The following is an 18746-nucleotide window of genomic DNA, read 5'->3' as shown; positions in this document are numbered from 1 at the left end:
TTAACTACAGCCCAGCATCATATAGTATAAGTCGGCCCCTTCCCCTTCTCCTTCTTTAATCTATGCCGCCATCCGAAGCATTGCGAACTGACTCTCCAAACCTGCCTCCCCGTCCTTGCCTTTCCCATGGTCTTGACAATTAGTCCAACCCCGCTCCGGGCCCCAAGTAATCTCCATTCCCAAAGCCTCCATTGCCCCCACCAGCACCTGCATGAGGTGGCCGTCCTTCTTGACGCTCTCCCATGCATCAAATTCAACCATGCGGGCGTTTGGTAGCCGGTTGATGACGTCAGTCAACAAATTGGTACTGAAAGCCTCAAAGAAGCCATTTTCTTGTCGGAAGCCCTTGAAGACACTTTCTCCCGGGTCGCACTCAACAAATATCTTGATCTTGTACACTTTGGTGCAATCTTGTAGTCCTAGCGCGTCATTGACTACCCATCCTCTAGGCGGCTGACTCCAGCCGGGGCCAAGACGCACTTCCAAGGTCGTCATGTGTGCCCTGCAAGTTGGCTTCATGCGCGCCAATAATGGCTTTTTAGTTTTGAAGTATCGGCCGGGATGGCATGGGAAGACGCGAAAAACTCGGGAGCTGTAAAAGTAGTCCGAGGCCTCGTATCGAATAGTTCGGCAGGATCGAAAGAGGCCGAGTTTTTTGTGAATCAATCGATGGTTGTCTGGGTCTAGATCAATAGTGCGCCAAACATCCTTGAAGAAGTGCCGGTAAACCTCGAGGCGCAGCTCTGTCGGGAGATCAAGAAAGGGAAAAGGCGCTATCTTAACTTTTCGTCGAGAAACAGGTGCTATGGTGCTCGGCGTAGGCGCTGTACGATTGGCAGGTTCGGTGATAAGAGTGGAAATGGGGCTGGTGACCGTCGCGGTGGGTTTCGGAGCTGGAAACTTGATGCTGAGAACTTTGGGACGGCCAACTGTAGAAGAGGGGGCCGTACTTGTAGAAGCGGGCTTGTGAGACTTCATCGTGGTAGCGACGAGCCGATCAAGGGGAAAAGAAAGACAAACACAAACAAATGGAAAATACAGGAAAAAAGGTGGAAGGAGAAATCGAAAACAACCAAAAAAGAAAAGTGTCGCTTTTGCCGGGCCCGAGCCTTGTAGAAGACTAGAACTACCGCTCGGCGTCAACCATGTTTCTCTCTTTCACATGAAGGCTGTCTGTAGATAAAAATCGACAAACCCTAGAGTCTGGGTTAGGCTACCTCTAAGCCAGCGTCACCGTCTATACTGTAGTGACTACGACACTTGATTCCAAAATATAGCGCTTGAACACTCAACCTTCATACTATCTCTATCGATAAGCCCACTATCAATCAGTCACGTGCTAGAATCGTTCCATGCAAAAGCTCAGTGTCCCGCGCAAAAAAAAACTGTGGACTCTTTAGTGGGTCCACCATTCCGGTGATCTCTGGGCGACAAGACCCGTAAGCAAAAGGCAACAAAGATAAGAATCACAACTGAGGAACCTCAACCTGAAGTCTATTAATATTGTGGGAAGCTTACTGCAGTTTTCCCGAGTCATCGTCTTCCTTCTGTTCGTCTACGTAGGGCTGTTCCCGGATATCTGCCCTCTATTTAAGCTGTTTTGGAGATACACGCAGCCTGTTAAAAGAACGGACGACTCTCAAACCAAGAATCTTGACAGCCCACTCCTTGATTCTCCAATCAATTGAAACCAGCAGGTATTGCTGCAGGCTTGTCTGCCAAGTGCGCCCTAATACACTTCACACACCAAACTGCTCTTAGACATGCTGTCGCGGATCTCCAGACTGGCGCCGCGTGCTGCCTCAAACGTGCGGCCTTCCACATTTCGGCCTTCCACTCTAGCATACACCACTCGTCTCTCATCTTCTTCTTCCAAGGACCCCAAAAGTCCTACCCCTTCATCCAATGCCTCCCAGCAACAGCCTTCGGCAGCAGAACCCGAACCCAAGTTCCACGAACTCCCCGACTTGACCCAAGGCATCCCATCGACCTTTGAGTTTGAGCAGGCCGCACGCAAAAAGGGCTCCCAGGACATCGGCGACGAGCTCAGCAAAGCATTGTCAGTGTCCGCTGCCCAGTCGGGCCAAGGTGGCTCCGGTGACGACAAATCCTCTCGCGACTCTTCGTACAAGTCTTCAGCAGAACGCAAGCAGGAAGCCGTTGCCAAATACTCGCTTGGTCTAGTTCTCTTTAGTATCGTTGCCGGTGCCGCTTACATGGGTCGTGACTGGGATTCTGAGGGGGAAGCTGCGCAGCATCCCAATGTGCCAAATGGCTGGGGCATAGGCTTGTGGTGGAACCGAGTGCGCGCGCGCATGACAGAGACGGTAACATACTACCAGGAGCCAGCTTTCGACAAGCTGCTGCCAATTCTAGACCCGTCGCTGCAGAAGCCATACACTCTATGCATTTCATTGGAAGATATGCTTATACATAGTTCGTGGGACCGGCAACGGGGCTGGACCACTGCCAAAAGGCCCGGTGTTGACTACTTCCTGAGATACCTGAGCCAGTACTACGAGCTGGTACTATTTACGACAGTGCCTTCAATGAATGCTCTGCCAACAGTCCAGAAACTGGATCCCTTCCAGTTTATCATGTTCCCTCTATTCCGTGAGGCGACAAAGTACGAGGATGGCGAGATTGTCAAGGTATGTCGATAGTTCTATTAGGCCCAGCATAAATAGCATGAGCCCTATCACATCGCGACAAGCAATGGCTGGTGACCCATAGCCGCAGTTGTTGAAAGTTACTAACCACGTTCGGGATGCTTACGCAGGACCTCTCGTATCTTAACCGCGACCTGTCCAAGGTCATCATGATTGACACCAACGGCCGCCGGCTGCGTAAGCAGCCCGAAAACGCCATCATCCTCCCCAAGTGGAAGGGCAACCCGCGCGACACAGACCTTGTCGATCTTGTGCCCTTCCTCGAGTACCTTGCCACCATGCAGACCAGTGATGTGCGCAAGGTCATCAAATCCTTCGATGGCACGAAAATCCCGGAGGAGTTTGCGCGCCGTGAAGCCATTTCGCGAGCCAAGTTTGAGAAGCAGCTTGAGGCACGCAAGCCCAAAAGCTCTGCTAGCAACTTTGTCAGCGGACTTTTGGGGCTCAAGGGCGGCGTCAATCCTACAAACCCGGACGACATCAACCCCGTCGAGGCATTTGCACAGGGCAAGATGCTGCATGACATCGCCCGAGAGCGTGGCCAGAGATACTACCAGATGCTAGAGTCAGATCTCAAGGCCAACGGCGAGAAGTACCTCAAGGAACAAAAGGAGGCTATGGAGAAGCAGCAGCAAGAGGCTATGAACAACATGATGGGCTCGTTCTCGACCATGTTTGTGCCTAGCCAAGAAAAGAAGTAACGAGACAGAGCCTTGGGATCTCTGTTGTTTCGTCCTCGCCACGGGTCGACTTGTATTTCTACCATTTTGCCATCTTTCGTTTCTTTTGCCGCCCTCTTGTTTTACCGCGGCTACTAATGGCTATCCAATTATCGCGCCCGCCTAACAAAGATGCTAGCATCTAGCGTCAAGGTATAGTTTTGGCTATTTTGCGATTCCCATTGTGTATTTTTCTTCCCCACATTCCTTCTTTTCCGTCCACCCTATCTGTATATCCTGTGTAAGAATAAGAAGAGTATGTTGTCATTGCGATAGCGAGCGCTCAGCAAGAGCGAGGAAGGAAAACACGGCGTGCGCCACGATCAAAGTGACATGTTGTTCAGGGTCTGAGCTACACTGCAAGGGTTAGCACACACCACATTGTTACACAAGGTGAAGTCTGGGATGAAGCATAACAAGTGGCGGCGTTACCTGGCCAACGCCACAGTTTTGCCAAGCCCCTGTAAACAATGCAGTCCCTGACTTCATTTGGATCCCCAATGCATGTGCATGTATAAAGAGAAATAAAAGAATAAAGCGATGAAAAGAAGCTGCTGGGAGCTAGCTGGCGCTGCAGAAAATACAAGGAAAAAGAAACACATAGCGGTAAATAATTCTACAGCAGAGACCAAGACTGGAACCCCCTCTTTAGGCCCAAGGCTGAACGAATAAAGGCTGCCTCTTGTTCTCTTTTCTTTTCTTTCATCAACAAAACAACAGAACTTACTTTGTTCAATTTCTTCTATTTTTTTTCTTTTCCTGTTTAATAGCATCGCCAATTTAATGTGTCTCCTTTTAGCCTGCCCCTGGTTCATATTTCACCTCTTTTTGTTCTTTTATCGTTCATCATTTTTGAAAGAACACAAATTCTCTCCATTTTTCCTCTCTGCCCATATCAACAACCGCATTCTCGCCATCAACGCCCCTGCTCGCTTTCTGCCATACATTCGAGCTTCTGTATCTATTCTGCGGCAATAAAAAGCGGCAAGAAGCGGCATTGATTACTCGACATTTGACGGCTGCTCACTTGCGATCGCTACATAGCTGCATAGGGGCAGACTGAATTACTTGACGACTCCTCAGCCTCGTCGATAGACTCCTGTCTCTTGGGTCCCCTCCCCCTCTTTGTTTTTCGTCCTTATCCACCACAATGTCTTCAATAGATGACTCGTCCGCTTCGTCCATCACCGTCTCGGGTAGGTCTCAAGCTGCCCACTGGTGGTCTCTACAAGACTTTTGCTGACCCTGCCGCTCGTTTGTTAGTGAGAATCCGCCCCTTTACTATTAGAGAAGCGGCGCAGATGACCCGTACTGAGGAGTCAACTTTATTTCTGGGAGATGGCTCGCTGGCCGGTGTTGCCACGCCAAAACTTCAGACTCGCGGACTTAGAAGCGTGATAAAAGTGATAGACGACCGCTGTTTGTGAGTGCTTGTGCCTGGCCGTGCATGGGCGTGCTTGCCCTGGTTTGCCTGAATGCATCCCCCTCCCCCCGCTCTGCCATTTTAAACTGAATCTAACCAATGTCTTTCCTACGTCTAGAGTCTTCGACCCCCCCGAGGATAGCCCCGTGCAAAAGTTTTCTCGAACTGTCGTGCCAACTGGCAAAAAGACAAAGGACCAAGTCTTCGCTTTTGACCGCATCTTCGACGAAAATGCCACCCAGACCGACGTGTACGAGGCCACGACAAAGCGTCTGATCGATAGCGTCATGGACGGCTACAACGCCACCGTCTTCGCCTATGGCGCCACTGGCTGCGGAAAGACCCATACCATCACAGGCACCCCGCAGGAGCCCGGAATCATCTTTCTCACCATGCAGGAATTGTTTGAGAAAATTGACGAAAACAGCCAGGACAAGGTCACCGAGATCTCGCTCAGCTATCTCGAGATCTACAACGAAACTATCCGCGACCTGCTGGTTCCGGGCGGAAGCAAGCAGGGGCTCATGTTGCGTGAGGATACGAACCAAGCCGTAACTGTAGCTGGCCTGACAAGCTATCACCCCAAGAATGTGCAAGAGGTCATGGATATGATCGTGCGGGGAAACGAATATCGCACAGTCTCGCCCACCTTGGCCAATGCGGTGTCCTCCCGCTCACACGCCGTGCTCCAGATCAACGTCGCCCAAAAAGACCGTAATGCTGCAGTAAGCGAGCCACACACTATGGCAACACTGAGCATTATCGACCTTGCTGGGTCTGAACGAGCTAGTGCCACCCAAAACAGAGGAGATCGCCTTATTGAAGGTGCCAACATCAACAAGTCTCTGCTAGCTCTGGGGTCCTGTATCAATGCCTTGTGCGACATGCGCAAGCACAACCATGTGCCCTACCGAAATTCGAAGCTCACCCGATTACTCAAATTCTCACTGGGCGGCAACTGCAAAACAGTCATGATTGTGTGCGTGTCCCCCAGTAGCGCGCACTACGACGAAACGCAAAACACTCTGCGTTATGCCAATCGGGCCAAGAACATCCAGACTAAAGTGACGCGCAATGTATTTAACGTGAACCGCCACGTCAAGGACTTCCTGGTCAAGATTGACGAGCAAATTGCCCTGATTAACGAGCTCAAGGCACAGCAAAAAGACGCCGAAAAGAACTTCCTCATCAAGTACCGCAAACAAGCTGAAAAACGCGATGCGGCTTGCAAGGAGGGCATCCAGAGAATCCGGGCAGCCTACGACAACTCGGCCAGCGAACGACAGGAGAAGATCAACAGCATGCGCCGGCTGAAGGCTTCTGAGAGGCGAATAGCACTACTAGGCGCATGGATTGACGCCTTTGAGAGTGCAGCGGCTGCCCACCTCAACAACGACATTGACGATCGGCCTTCGATCCCAGAGAGTCTCGCAGCTGTGCGTAAGACGGCAGAAAACATTATGATTGAGCTCGAAAATAACCGACATATTCTACATCAGAAAATGGAAAAGACGCACTGGGAACGGGCTGTTGAAACAGCCCTGAGCCACAGCATCAAGCAACTACCTGATAAGAGTGTCGACGGCTCCGAAATCAATCGCCTTCGCCAGGAGGTTGAGATGCTTAAGATGGAATTCCAAGCTCAGATGTATCGCGAGATTCTTGAACAGGACAAGGCTGGCGATTCGGCACTGATGCAAGTTTTGCTGGCAGCGCAACTGGAGATGCTGATGGCTCTGAACGATACTATGGGGATGAGCGAAGAAGATGCAGTTGCCAAAGCCAAGCTAATCATCAACCGACTACTAGAGGCTGGCCACAAGGCCGTGTCTCATATTGTCAAGCCTGACGGCACCCTGGGCGCTTTCGACGTTTCAGGAATCGGGTCGCATGCACATCCTCACTTTGGCCTTGCAAAACGCGGAGCCGCAAGCGGAGGAGGAGGGACTCCGCGGCGGCGAAAGTACGCCCGCGACTCCCTTGGCTTCGCTGGCAGCAGCAGTCTCGGCTCGTCCTATACCGGTCGTGGTCCAACCTCCCGCCTTGGATTCGCCCGGGCCTCGATCGGCGACCACTCTACAGCCACCGCCACAGCCGCGTTCTCCGCTTCCACAAACTCCCAAGGGCCGTCCTACGCTACCAACTCCCGTCAAGCGTCTAGTCAAGTCCAAGTCAATGGAGTCTCTAACGGTCAAGGCAACGCCGCCGCGGCCTCTTCCTCCCTTGTCTCCTCAGCTTCCACGCTCCAAAACAACACCCCTTCTCACTACGCCACAAACCCCGGAGCTGCGGCGTCGGGCCAGCTCCTCTCGGCTCCCGATGCCGATTCCGAAGTCGCCGGCGCCAACTACAACCAAGAGTCCCTTGCCCCTGCCCCGTTCTCTAGCGCGGTCACTTCACCGCTAAGGAATTCGCCGCGACGCAGAAAGGCTGGTCTAGGCGCTCGCGTTAGCGCTTCGTTCACGCCGGTAAAGCGTCTCAGTCTAATGCGACCGCCCTCAAATTTGAAGCGCAGTGTTAGGTGGCGAGACGACGATGAGCAAGGGACTGGAACCCTGGCAGACTTTGCCAACACCCCGCCTCGCTTTTCAATGTCCCCTCATAATCAGCAGCCCCAGGAGAAACAGGGTCTCTACCATGGCCCCATGTCTCCGAGCTCAAGGCTAGCACATTCATCTTCAGCGGCTACCACCGCTTCAGCCTCATCTTCTTCTATCGATACTGACCTAGAAAAGCCCATGCCAACCCCTCCAGCGTTGCCATCTTATCTCCGACAAACCGATGATAACCTAGAAGAGGGAAACTCCAGTATCATGTCTTGCGATGTCTCTACCGCCTCTATTTCCCGTCCTAACAACCGATTTGCTGCTGGCTTCCTATCCAAGGCGCCCAGGGCGTCTTCGAGCTCCATCCCTAGCCCTAACGTTTCTGGAATCCCCATATCTTTCTCAGCATCTTCAACATCCTCTCCCGATGCCCTGCGCAGTCTGGCCAATTCCAGCGGCTCTGGCACTGGCTCGCCTTCTTCCATTCCTCGGGTCTCAAGCCCCCGCACATATACCGGCGGCAGCAGCAGCAGCAGCAGCAGATTCGGCCTGGATGAAAACAAGTCTCCCGTGCCCTCTTCCTCTGTTTCTACGTCATCTTCTTCCTTTGGTGTGAGTTCCAACGGCGGCGGCCTTTTGCAGCCTGTGTCTCATCCCTCAGCTTCCACATCTAATTCCTTATCCTCATCCTCGTCCATGTACTCGTCCACTTCCCTTTCACTCCCCTATTCCCACACTACCGGTGGTTCTGGCTCAGGATCTGATAATGAAGGCAGTTTGTCCCCGCGAAAGATTCGTTCCGCAATCCAGGCTAAGGCCAAGCAGGCTAGCAGTCGCCGCATATCTCTTGGCTTTGGAGGTAGTCTTGGTGTTAGCAGTGGTCCCATTATGCCTGGTGGCCGCCGCGTTTCATCTGTTCCTGGCCTGTCCTCAATCTCAGAAAACGGGCGAGGCACTCCTGGCTCCCGCAGACAGTCGTCGCAAGGCACTACGGCTGCCGGCCTTAATGGAGTTTCTTCGCGTCGCCGAAGCTCGACTGGTCCGCGGCCCCTGCCCATGATCTGCTCACCCCCACCTTCAAAGTCTGGAGACCGTGCCTTTACATCAGGCCAAGCGCGGCGCATGAACATTGGATCCTCCCCGGGTAAGAACACGAGAAGTGGTTCAGGAAACAGCGGCACAAACCGCCGGGTTACTATCAGTGGCTTGGCTGGACAGCCCCTCGGGCAGCCGATTCCTGCCCCGGCTTCGGGCCAGAGCTCCCATCCGGGAACAGGAATTGGCTCAGGGGCGGCTAAAGCCCGGCGCGATGGGTCACGGATGTCATTTTCAGGGTGGCGGTAAGAATATTCAATGGGCGTTTGATACTTTCGACACCGGAATGGGGTAATAGCGCATATAGCCGGTGCCAAGACCAAGACCAAGACCAATGAGACGGCCTTTCATGTTAGACGGTAGGATGACCTTTATTTTATTTCTGTGCTGCGACTTTTGCTGCTTTTCTTAGACACTTGTCCATTTTCTTTTTTTCCTTTTTATTCCTTGGGGGGCTCTCTCGCAAGATGGTCTTTGCTTCATATCATAAATTTCAACAGGAAAGGGGGGCGTTTTTTTTGTATAAATCACAGGTATAAGTTCCATGTTATGCGCTACTTGGTATCATGTTCATATAACCCTCCACGTTTCTTGCTGTTCGTTTGATAGCGTGTCTTCCTGGTTTATTTATTTACCATTCATTTACCATTCCATCTGTCCTAGAGCCCTGGGCTTAGCCCTGGATGTTGTGTAGGTTAGGATCGTGAAAGGCAAGCATTGGCCACTGTGCATTCGAACTCATATCTGCCCCCGTATGCGACGGGGGCTGGCTAGGGTCTATAATGTACGGCTTTGGCGGCTTGCTAAGACTTGCGCGATCAGGATTCTCAATTATCGCTTCGGTCCATTCACGCCAGGCGTTTCGCACGCTTTTGCTGCCAGTGGGTTCGGTCCAGTCGTACTCGTCATCCTCGGCATCTTGGGCGCTTGGCGGTGGATGTGGCGGCAAAAGCACTTGTGAAGAAGGAAAGGCAAAGTGCTGCTCATGCTCCTCGTGGCCATCGTCCTGGTCGTCTGCCTCATTGGCGTAGTAGAGAGACGAGTTCAAGACCTCGTTGTGCATTGCCTGCGCAGCTGAAGCGACGGCAACGGTCGATGGATCCTGCAGGGTCTGCTGCTGTTGGTTTTGGTATTGTATAGGGTTGAATGCCTGTGGGGGCCGGGTCTCAGATTGTGACGTGGGAAACGACTTGAGGAAGGTCATATCAGTTTTGAGGGGCATTTTTCCGTCGAAGAGAGGTGGATGCGGATTAGAAGCACTGTGTACATCTTCGCTGTGCAGTTTATAGCGTGTTAATCGGGAATCAGCCTCGATTTGCTCCAGGGTCCGGTTAACAATGTCACGCATCTGATCGACAGCGTGGTTTCCAGCACCTATCAGGTGCGCCACCTCCTTGATTATGGCAAGCCATCCATCGATGGTACTGCGGAGTCTGTCTATGGATTCACTAGTAGCCGTAAGCCGCCGTTGCCAGTGGCCCGCTAGTGTCGTGAACAAGAATGCCCCATACATGGACATAGCCGACCAGGTTGTGTCTAGCGACTTTAGTTCCATAAGGCCAGTGACAATTATTAGCATCTTCTCGGAGAGGCCCTCGCAGATGCGCACGTTGTCAGCGGCAAAGCGTGCATCGCGGGTCATGGCGACGTTTGGGTGGCGCAGAAAGAACCGGAAGCGCACTTCAACCTCTTGGATGTACAGAATTGTCACGGGGTCACTACCGGGCGGAAATGTGCTCAGCGGCCCGGGTTCGACGACTAGCTCTGACGGCAGCGAGCTCTTCCACGACTGTAGCCGGGACTCCAGCTCTGCCACAGCAACAGCGTACACATGCGGGTCACGCTTGGCGCTATAGAGATGCGAGTACAGATCGATAAACAGCGGCATCGAACGGAAAAATGCAATGCCCGCCCAGTAAGGATACTTGAGATTTTTAGAGCTATCGATACCATGTTCTGTTATCATGTCATCATGGACAGGCTCGGGAAAATCGACATCATAGTCGCGATTCGTCACCGGCATTGGGCGCCCCATGTAACCTTGCATCGTGACGTTGAGCAAGAGAATGACCCACCACAGGCGGTTACGCATCTCAATCTCGATCTTATTGAACTTGGCCGGATCTGGCCGGCGGTTCAGGTTCATGGACCAGGCCCGCGCAAGGGCCTGGTTGCTAAGAATAATAGTTGCGTGTGGCTTTGGAAAGTTCCGGGCGTGGATGGCGAGCAGGGCTATGGCCTGGCAAGCCTGGATTGATCGTTCGCAAATAAGCCTGTAGAAGTGGCTCAAGGCATAGTGGTAATGCTTGTTGCTGAGGTCGTTGTACTTGGCCTTGTCCACAGTAGAATTGCTGTTACGTATTCCATAGTGAAAGAGCATGGTTGAGTAAATCATGTGGACTAGCACCGATTCGGAAGCAGTAGGTTTGTACCCAGGTTCATCGTATATTCGCGTCAGCTGGCGCATGTGGATGTTAGATCAGGTCATCTCCCAAGGTTTTAGGGCAATGGTATGCAGCTACGACAACATTCTGGTACTGCATATGCACCGCACAATGAACTCACCATTTTCCAGATCGTCGGCTGGTGCAGCATGGGCAAAAACTTCTCAAGCATAAGGAAGTACCACTGTGTGTATCGAAACGCCTCTTCGCGTGGCGGCAGGCCCATACCTGGCAAGATAGGGTTCATGTTCATCATGGACTGCATCAGCGCTTGCACAGACTTGTTATATCGAGGTGTGAGCACTCCCGAGTTAAAGGCACCTTCTTCGTAGTCCGGCCGCTCAAAGTCACCTGTGTCAATGATGGTGCCCATGATAAGCAAATTTGTGCCGGATAGCGAGCTTAGAGGTGCCGCGTCCATGCTGGCGCCGATGTAGCCTACATTGTCGGCCTTGAGGGTGCTTGGGAAGTAGCTTAGAGAGTGTATTAGGGATGGCGTGCTGGACTGCCGGGTTGAGCGAGAAGGCGGCGTCGCCGAGCTTAGCCCCCGATTTGCATGGCGTGGAGATGACATGATATTGTTTTCCATGGCCCAAGTCTGGTGGGGAGATTCTACAGTCATCTGGCCTGGGTTATCGTTCTCGCAGCTGGCTTTTGCGACTTTGCGCAACCACAAAGACCTGTACTGGTACCAGCCGTCTTCAGGACTAGGCTGCTGTGGTGGCTGCTGTTCATGCACTGTGAAACCTTCGCAGGGCGCAGATGGATCGACGTCTCCTGATTCCGTCTCCCGGTCGAGGAGTGGATGTGGAAAGACCTGGGTACCATGGGCTAGGAGTAGTGTTTCCATGTCTTGGAGACGCGCCTGAAGAGCCTCAATCTGGGTTTCCAGCTCTTTGAGGTAGCCTCGGCGCTCGGTTCGGCCAGTGATGCGGTCGGTGACAAAGCAACTGATTTTTTGATACACGCAGTGCGAGCATCCATCGGGTAAAGCATCGCAGCGGATTTTGCGCACCTAAAGACGCGTCACCCGATGACGTCTGTTAGCAAGAACGGACTATTGGCGGCACAAGGCATAGAAGCACTGGCTGGCGTGCGACAGAGAGCTTAAGCAAACCTAGTGGCGGCCTCTACTTCTGTTTGCTTTCTTAGACATACCTTGCAGCGATCGCAGGCTTGGCCTGTGCGTGTTGAAGACTGAAGCTTGGTCTTAACGACTGTCGAAAATGCGTTGATGTTTGCTTTGGCCCTTTTGGACTGGGGCTCCCTTGGCTGTTCTGACGGCGCTGGTTTTTGGGCGGGGAAACTTGCAGGCACAGAAGCCGGATCCAAGGCAACCGATTTCAAGGTCGTGTCAACAGAGCGTGGGTGATTATTTGCAGTATCGGCCGCAGATATAGTGTTCAGCCAGGTACTGCTCGAGGAGAACAACTCTTGGGCCGATCTCTTTACGGGGATTCCCGACATCATGCAGCTCAAAAGAACAAATTCTTGAGTTTAGAGGGTCAAGTTAACGTGGTGGGTTTTGGGGCGAGTGTGTGGGCCACGCCACACATATATGAGACGGCAAGTTCCTTCAGGCAAGGACTTGCTTGACCAGACGACTGAAGAAACTTCGGATAAGAGCCGAATTTCCGGGGGTGGGGCAGCAAAAGCAGAAGCGATTTTCAGGCCTGTGGGAGGACACGAGAGGATTGTTATTGTGAGTACTCGTTATTGTCAGTTTCTATACGCTATATTGACTTGTTATGCGGGGGGGGGGGGGGGCGCTTTAGTTGGAGATCAAAGGAGATGAATGAAAAAGATCAGCAGCAAAAGCGAAACAGACACGTGCTCAAAGAAGATGCGAAGAGCACGGGTGTAAAGTAAAAACTAGAGCAAAAGAGGGAGCTTGTATGTCTCAATTCGATTCGAGTAAGCCACTTGATCAAGAGAGGGCACGCGGGTCATCAAATAAGAGACCGATCAAGATAAATAAAAAAAGGAAAAATAAATAAAATAATAAAGAAAGCCCTGAACACAAGGCCATACGCCCGAGTTATTTAGCTGGCCCGTAAGCGTGGACTCGAGCCCAAGATCAGATCACTCAAAGGATGAAAGACGAGCAGAACAGATGAACGGAAAGCCAAATCGGGCGTTTCCTCTGTGGAAGGCAGCCTGTTAGCTTACAGCTAAAGGCAGTCACTCATATGACGTAGATAAAAATAGACTTATGTGCACGCAGCTACTAAGAGTAATTACTCGCAGCATACATTATCGCAGTTAGCTACAGCAGTATGCAGGCAGGTACTAATGTACCGGCCGGGATGTGGATTGAAGCTGTGGTAATTTCCCTGCGCCAAAGGCCTGCAGGAGAGAAGCCGCCAATAAAAAGACGGATAAGCTAGGTACCGTGCCAGAGCTAAAATAGCATCAACAAAAACAGTCATCCGCTCGATAAAGCCAAAATAAAAGAAATAAAGACACACGGGACGTCGATGGCAAATCCCTTGATGGGGTTTTAAGTACTGGAAATGGACGGATGATGGGTGGATGAAAGAAAGAATGGAAAGTAAAAAGTCCCAAGGGAGAAACCTGAATCCCAAACCTCGCCGCAACGGCAAAAAATAAAGAGGAGGTAAAAAGGGCAAAAGTTGAGTGATGACTAAGTAAGCAAAGCTACAGCACACACAAGGTAACTGCCGATTCAAGATTTGTTCCGTTCCAAGTAAGTGGCGTCAGAAACAGAAACAACCGGATCTAGAGTGGACTAGGACTCGGGCAAAAATGGTAGGAGGTCAAGGAGAACAAGCCAGAAAAGGAAAGGACGGAAACACAGACGCACAGGTCCAGACTGCACTAGACTATTACAAGCTATGTCACACGGATATATCATACACGCTCACAGCTCGACTGATAGCACACAGGAACATATTTATGGTTGATCGACCTGTCTCCGCTAGATTGAGACAAAGTCTCACAGCGACTAACTAGGGATTTCTCTTCAACAAACCGAGCACAAATGGTGGCGATTCGAGCCAATGGCAAAACACCCCGGCACCGGCTCTTTCAGAAGGAAGATAAACAGACCCATTCATACTCTTTCTTTGGCTAAATCTGACCACACAGAGATCCGATGACGCAATACAAAAGCTAACCAGCTCTCTATGGCATGTCAGGCTTGACAACTCGTGAAACTCATGGACACACACGCGCGTTGTTTGCGTGTTTGCCGACACGAGCAACGACACGCAAACAAGATAATTCAGCCAGGTGCATATTGATAGGCACAAGGAATCATGCCACCTGTTCTCATTCTCCACTTACACCAGCCGCATCTTCAGATCGTCTCCCCTTGCCCATGCGATCACATTCTCTACCTGCTGCTCATACCATGACTTCAGTACTTCGCGTTCCACGTAGCCGACATGTGGTGTCAGAATAACCTCGCTGCGTCCTTCTTCGCCCCAGGCCGTAGTGCGCCATTCGCTATCTATCGGCAAAGGTTCAGGCTCAAACACGTCCAGGGCTGCCCCCGCAATACGGCCCTGCTTCAGTGCAGCCAGTAGATCTGCCTCGCGGACTAGAGGCCCACGAGACGTGTTGACAAAAAAGGCAGAAGGCTTCATCAATGAAAAGTCGGCGGCTGTGATGCTCCCTCGCGACTTGTCGGACAGCACTATGTGTAGGCAGACAACGTCGGCTTCTCGAAAAAGCTCCTCTCGGGAAACCGCCTGAAAGGTTTTCAGCCCAGTGGCAGGGTCCTCAGCCGGGAGTCCAGCCTCAGCAGCCCGCCCGTCAGCCACCTCTTGTGTCAGATTTGGGCTCCAGGCAATGACTTTCATCCCAAAGCCAAGACTCAATGTCCGTGCCACCGAGGTTCCCAGTCGCCCAAGCCCGATGATTCCCAATATCTTGCCACCAAGTCCAACGGCCACCGTCCGGTGCGTCTGCCAGCCGCCACTAGCTATGCTCGAAATGGATGCAGGGATTGCCCGAGCCAGCGCCAGCACTAACGCAACGGTATGCTGGGTGGTGGAGTCAGTTCCATAGCCACCGCCCGACGACGGATGTGTTGTGCCTGCGACAGGGATAGATCTCGCCTCAAACGACGGGAGATGGAGAGAAAGGTTCCGTTTTGATGTGGTGAGAAGCAGCTTTAGGTTTGGGAGTCGGTCGACCAATTCAGCGGGGAAAGGCGTGCGTTCACGCATTGTACCTATAATCAATCCACCCAGTTAGGTTGCTTTCTGAGACAGGCCGGCAATGATCAACGCACAGATTACGTCTGCCAGGAAAAGCCGCTCTACTAGTTGGGAGCGACATTGATCGCTGGTAGATTCAAGCCCATATCCAGGCAGAGTTTCGGGGAAGTAAGACACGGCAAACTTTTCAGGGTCAAGAGTGCCAAAGGCTTTGGCAGCAATGCCCAAGTAATCATCCAGAACAGCAATAGAAATCATGGCGCTGTGCAGAGAGCTGGATGGGAGGTTCCAAGTGTAGTGATGCAGTGACGTAGTAGTTTAGCGAGTTTTTGTCGAAGAAAACTAGATGATGCGGTAGGACCTAGAGCTTCGGCACGCATAAATACCCATTGCCGAAGCAAATCACTTGCTGGTATAGATTTAGCCAGAATCACTAGCCTTAATCAGGCTGAATTCTTTGCCGTGAAAAGAAGTCACTAGAAGGGGTTTGTGTTGTTGCAACCCTCGTAGAATGATAAGGCCTAGGGTTTTATTTTCTATCCCATACCGACACCGAAAGGAGTCGCATTTGTCCCAAGCTGCTTCTCTTGCTGATCCTGAAGAAGGGAGAAGAAGAGGAGGCTGGTGAGATTGATCGTTCAACAAGAGGCGCATACAAAAGCTCAGGCATTTATGACCATGCACTGCAGATTAAAGAATCCCAGCCGCAGAAATAGCAAGCGGTTTTCAAGTCCTCAGTATTTCCTGGCTTGGCGAATGCTTTCCAAAAGCCTAAAATTACCGTCGAGAATATGATAGACGAAGCTGTCTATGCATGCATTTTATGTGCTTGGAGACATAACCGTAAACTTCCAACTCAGTTGATCCTATAGTGGGCATAGGCCAGAGGATGGCTAATGAAGTGTTCGTTCGCCAAGCAGTTAACAACTAACAACTAGACAGGCCATAACAAATAGCGGCGAGCTTGTGGTGGACATTGTCCGCCCTATTCAACGCCTACCTGTTGACTTTCATATGGCTGTTTGTGGTCAGGCTTTTCAACCAGGAAACCTTTCCGCCAGATGCCGGTAGGGGGCTTTCCTTCAGTGAAAGTTTTCATACCACTTAACCCTTGTATGTTTACCTACTGGTTTTCCACAGCGGTTGCAGGTGTACGTCGGCTTCAAGCATCTCCTATGACTTTTTAGGGTCCGGCTTAGCAGCCAGGAGGCATTTCCGCCCGCCGTTGCCCGAAGGGTGTGGTTCCAGAATTGGTTGCCTGATGTTTTTGGATCGTGGTGTCCTGCCTATATAGTAGTCTAGTCTAAGGGCCCAACGGCCGTCCGCTTAGGGTGTTGTCCCTGGCGGAGTATGTCCTCTGTTCGGCGAAGGGGTTGCTGCCCCTGGTGGCTCTTAGTAAATAGACTTAACCCTTGCTTCCCGATTAAATAGGGTTACGGCCCGAAACCCTCGGAACACAACCGGTAATAGCGTGTCTCCAGTCAAGGCGGCAAGATCAACTCTCCCTCCTACAACCCTCGGGGGGGTACCTTTGAGGTCTGGCACCTCCCCTTTTTTCAGGTTTCTGGTGGAAAACGTTTATGACACCGATAACCGTTTTTTCATTCTTTATTATTTTATGGCAAATGAGCTGTGATGCCTTGAGGCCGCACTTACCCAACCTTGAGGTTAACCTCGTCGTCGATCCACCCCCTTTTCCACGACACCTTTTTCGCGATCGTCAACACCTCATCGCCGCAACACCAATCCACCTCAAGGAACACACCATCACACACTCAGGACTAAACTTTGAGAGTTCACACAGTCCAAAATATTTCCTAGGTTTTTCCTTTTGTTTTTGTTCTTTCTTGCGGTCCCGTCTGACGACGGACTGGTGACTTTCGGGTCAGGTCACCAGAAAGGGGACTGCCTCGAGGTCACATCCACACCAAACAGGCAGCGCATCGAAGAAGCGGAAGGACTAACCATGAGCCCCGGATGCTCACACAGTCTGGATTTTAGACAAAATTTATGGAAAAGGCTTCCCAGGCTGCACTGGAAGCTGCTGTCCTGACTTCGTGATCTTCACGATTTCCGGGCACTGCAGAATTTTCAGAGGATCGAATGATTGTGGGGAAGTTGGGACAGACTCCCCTCTTCTGGGTTTAGGGTTGGTCTGGGGTTTACCGGTGGGGTAGGGGGAAGGGAGGGAAAATACGGGAAGCCCTCTTCCCTGCCTTTTTTCCTCTCTTCTCCTTACGGGGATGGAGTCAGCAGGGGAATGTCCTGTGGAGGCCCCTATGGGTACGGCAAAGCCGTGACCCGGGACCACACAGACATGGGCGGAGGGGGTACAGAAAAAACAGGCGCCAGAAAATACGGTCCTCGAAAGAGCTCCGGACTCCCAAAGTGGGGCCGCAGATAGTCCCTAGAGTATAAACTGAATTTCATCATCATCATCATCATCAAGGCGGCAAGATGGCCGAGCGGTCTAAGGCGCTGTGTTCAGGTTTCTATACTAGTGACCTTCGCAGTGGAGCAATCCGCGCGAGTTCGAATCTCGTTCTTGTCAACATGTTTTTTTTTTTTTTCGGCTTGACCCAATGTCACTCGAGAACCTTTGGGACTCGCTACACATGTACTTGCGTACGTACATATTTTTCTTTTGCTTTTTGTCCCTGAACTCGACGCCGTTGACAAATCGGTAATTGGGGTACATCGATTCCAAAAACCCGCATGTCCATTAGGAACGAGGTATTTTGAGCATCAAATGCAACTGAAATCTCTCTGAGGACTACTACACACCTCCGAGAATCTTCGGTAGATACCCTTTCTCATGGAGGCAATAATAATAGAAAAGACTCACCAAGACTGAAAAGCGGTGAGTAGTGTTAGTGATGCGCATATTTAGAGCATTGCCGATGGAAGTAGTGCGACTGAAGTCACAACCACAGTCGCTCAGCTCCCGGAGCAAATGGCGCAGAGATAACTCTGCGGTGAAGCTTTCAGATATCGGGTGTATGAAAGCGCGCTAGCGGCATTCTTGAAACCAATTGACAGTTTGCATTGCCATTTCCAAGGGTTACATTAAAATCCTATTGTTCTTGGGCCTATTCTTAGGTCTAAGTTTCTTGACAGGATAAAGGAAAGCTTCTCTATTTCATTGTCTTTGCCTCCCATAAACAACTCCGTTCTTTGCGGTCAGTCCAAAATAGCTCATTTCTTCTGACAAGCGCCGCTTAATGCATTGACGCCCTGAATCTGAGGCCCAAGACCGAACGGGATGTTTTGCAATGGGGAAACTTGTATGAGGCAGAAGCAAACGTGCCCGCCCGTCTCCTCTAACAATGAACATCAATCAAACAGGACAAACAAGACCGGACGGAGTTCTACATTAAGATCTTGGCAACAGCAATCTTGTAAGAAAATGCAAGGGTTATTTGCTTTACCTGAGCTGCCAAGATGTGGCACATCTCGGAAGCCCTACTGCGATCAGTCGCAAGAGGCAAGCCGTGCCACGTAAGAAAACAGGGACCTAGCACCGAGGAGCCTCGGCTCGGTGCTCGTTTTTCAATGCAGAAGAATATGGTCTCGGCTCTAAGAGCTAGAAAGGAGGGGGGGGGGGGTCTCGGCCATAACAGCAGGCTGAGGCTGAGAGTTGGGAAGGGGAAGCCAAGCGCAGGGCAA

At 51.5% G+C, this 18746-nt stretch overlaps 5 protein-coding genes across 5 annotated transcripts; 2 read left to right on the top strand and 3 right to left on the bottom strand.

Moving 5' to 3' along the window:
- Nucleotides 1-60: 60 nt before the first annotated feature.
- HOO65_020022 (uncharacterized protein) lies at nt 61-978 on the bottom strand (the record flags this gene model as incomplete). Its single annotated transcript, XM_070999975.1, has 1 exon — nt 61-978. The coding sequence occupies one exon, from the start codon at nt 976-978 to the stop codon at nt 61-63; it is 918 nt and encodes a 305-aa protein (XP_070860660.1).
- A 785-nt stretch (nt 979-1763) lies between these two features.
- On the top strand, nt 1764-3370 carry HOO65_020021 (Mitochondrial import inner membrane translocase subunit tim-50; the record flags this gene model as incomplete). The annotated part of the gene is made up of 2 exons (XM_071006699.1): nt 1764-2651; nt 2780-3370. 2 exons carry the CDS (start codon nt 1764-1766, stop codon nt 3368-3370), a joined length of 1479 nt encoding a protein of 492 aa, XP_070860659.1.
- A 1168-nt stretch (nt 3371-4538) lies between these two features.
- Nucleotides 4539-8701, top strand: HOO65_020020 (Kinesin-like protein 6; the record flags this gene model as incomplete). The annotated part of the gene is made up of 3 exons (XM_071006294.1): nt 4539-4584; nt 4652-4811; nt 4930-8701. The coding sequence occupies 3 exons, from the start codon at nt 4539-4541 to the stop codon at nt 8699-8701; spliced, it is 3978 nt and encodes a 1325-aa protein (XP_070860658.1).
- Nucleotides 8702-9125: 424 nt separating this feature from the next.
- On the bottom strand, nt 9126-12363 carry HOO65_020019 (Transcriptional activator protein acu-15; the record flags this gene model as incomplete). Its single annotated transcript, XM_071006374.1, has 3 exons — nt 9126-10910; nt 11018-11911; nt 12055-12363. 3 exons carry the CDS (start codon nt 12361-12363, stop codon nt 9126-9128), a joined length of 2988 nt encoding a protein of 995 aa, XP_070860657.1.
- Nucleotides 12364-14198: 1835 nt separating this feature from the next.
- Nucleotides 14199-15338, bottom strand: HOO65_020018 (D-isomer-specific 2-hydroxyacid dehydrogenase-like protein; the record flags this gene model as incomplete). Its single annotated transcript, XM_071006870.1, has 2 exons — nt 14199-15094; nt 15155-15338. 2 exons carry the CDS (start codon nt 15336-15338, stop codon nt 14199-14201), a joined length of 1080 nt encoding a protein of 359 aa, XP_070860656.1.
- Nucleotides 15339-18746: the final 3408 nt, after the last annotated feature.

This window comes from Ceratocystis lukuohia (assembly GCF_044167205.1).
Source record: "Ceratocystis lukuohia strain C4212 chromosome Unknown Supercontig2_pilon, whole genome shotgun sequence".
NCBI lineage: Eukaryota > Fungi > Ascomycota > Sordariomycetes > Microascales > Ceratocystidaceae > Ceratocystis > Ceratocystis lukuohia.
This window is presented reverse-complemented; position numbering and strand designations above follow the sequence as displayed.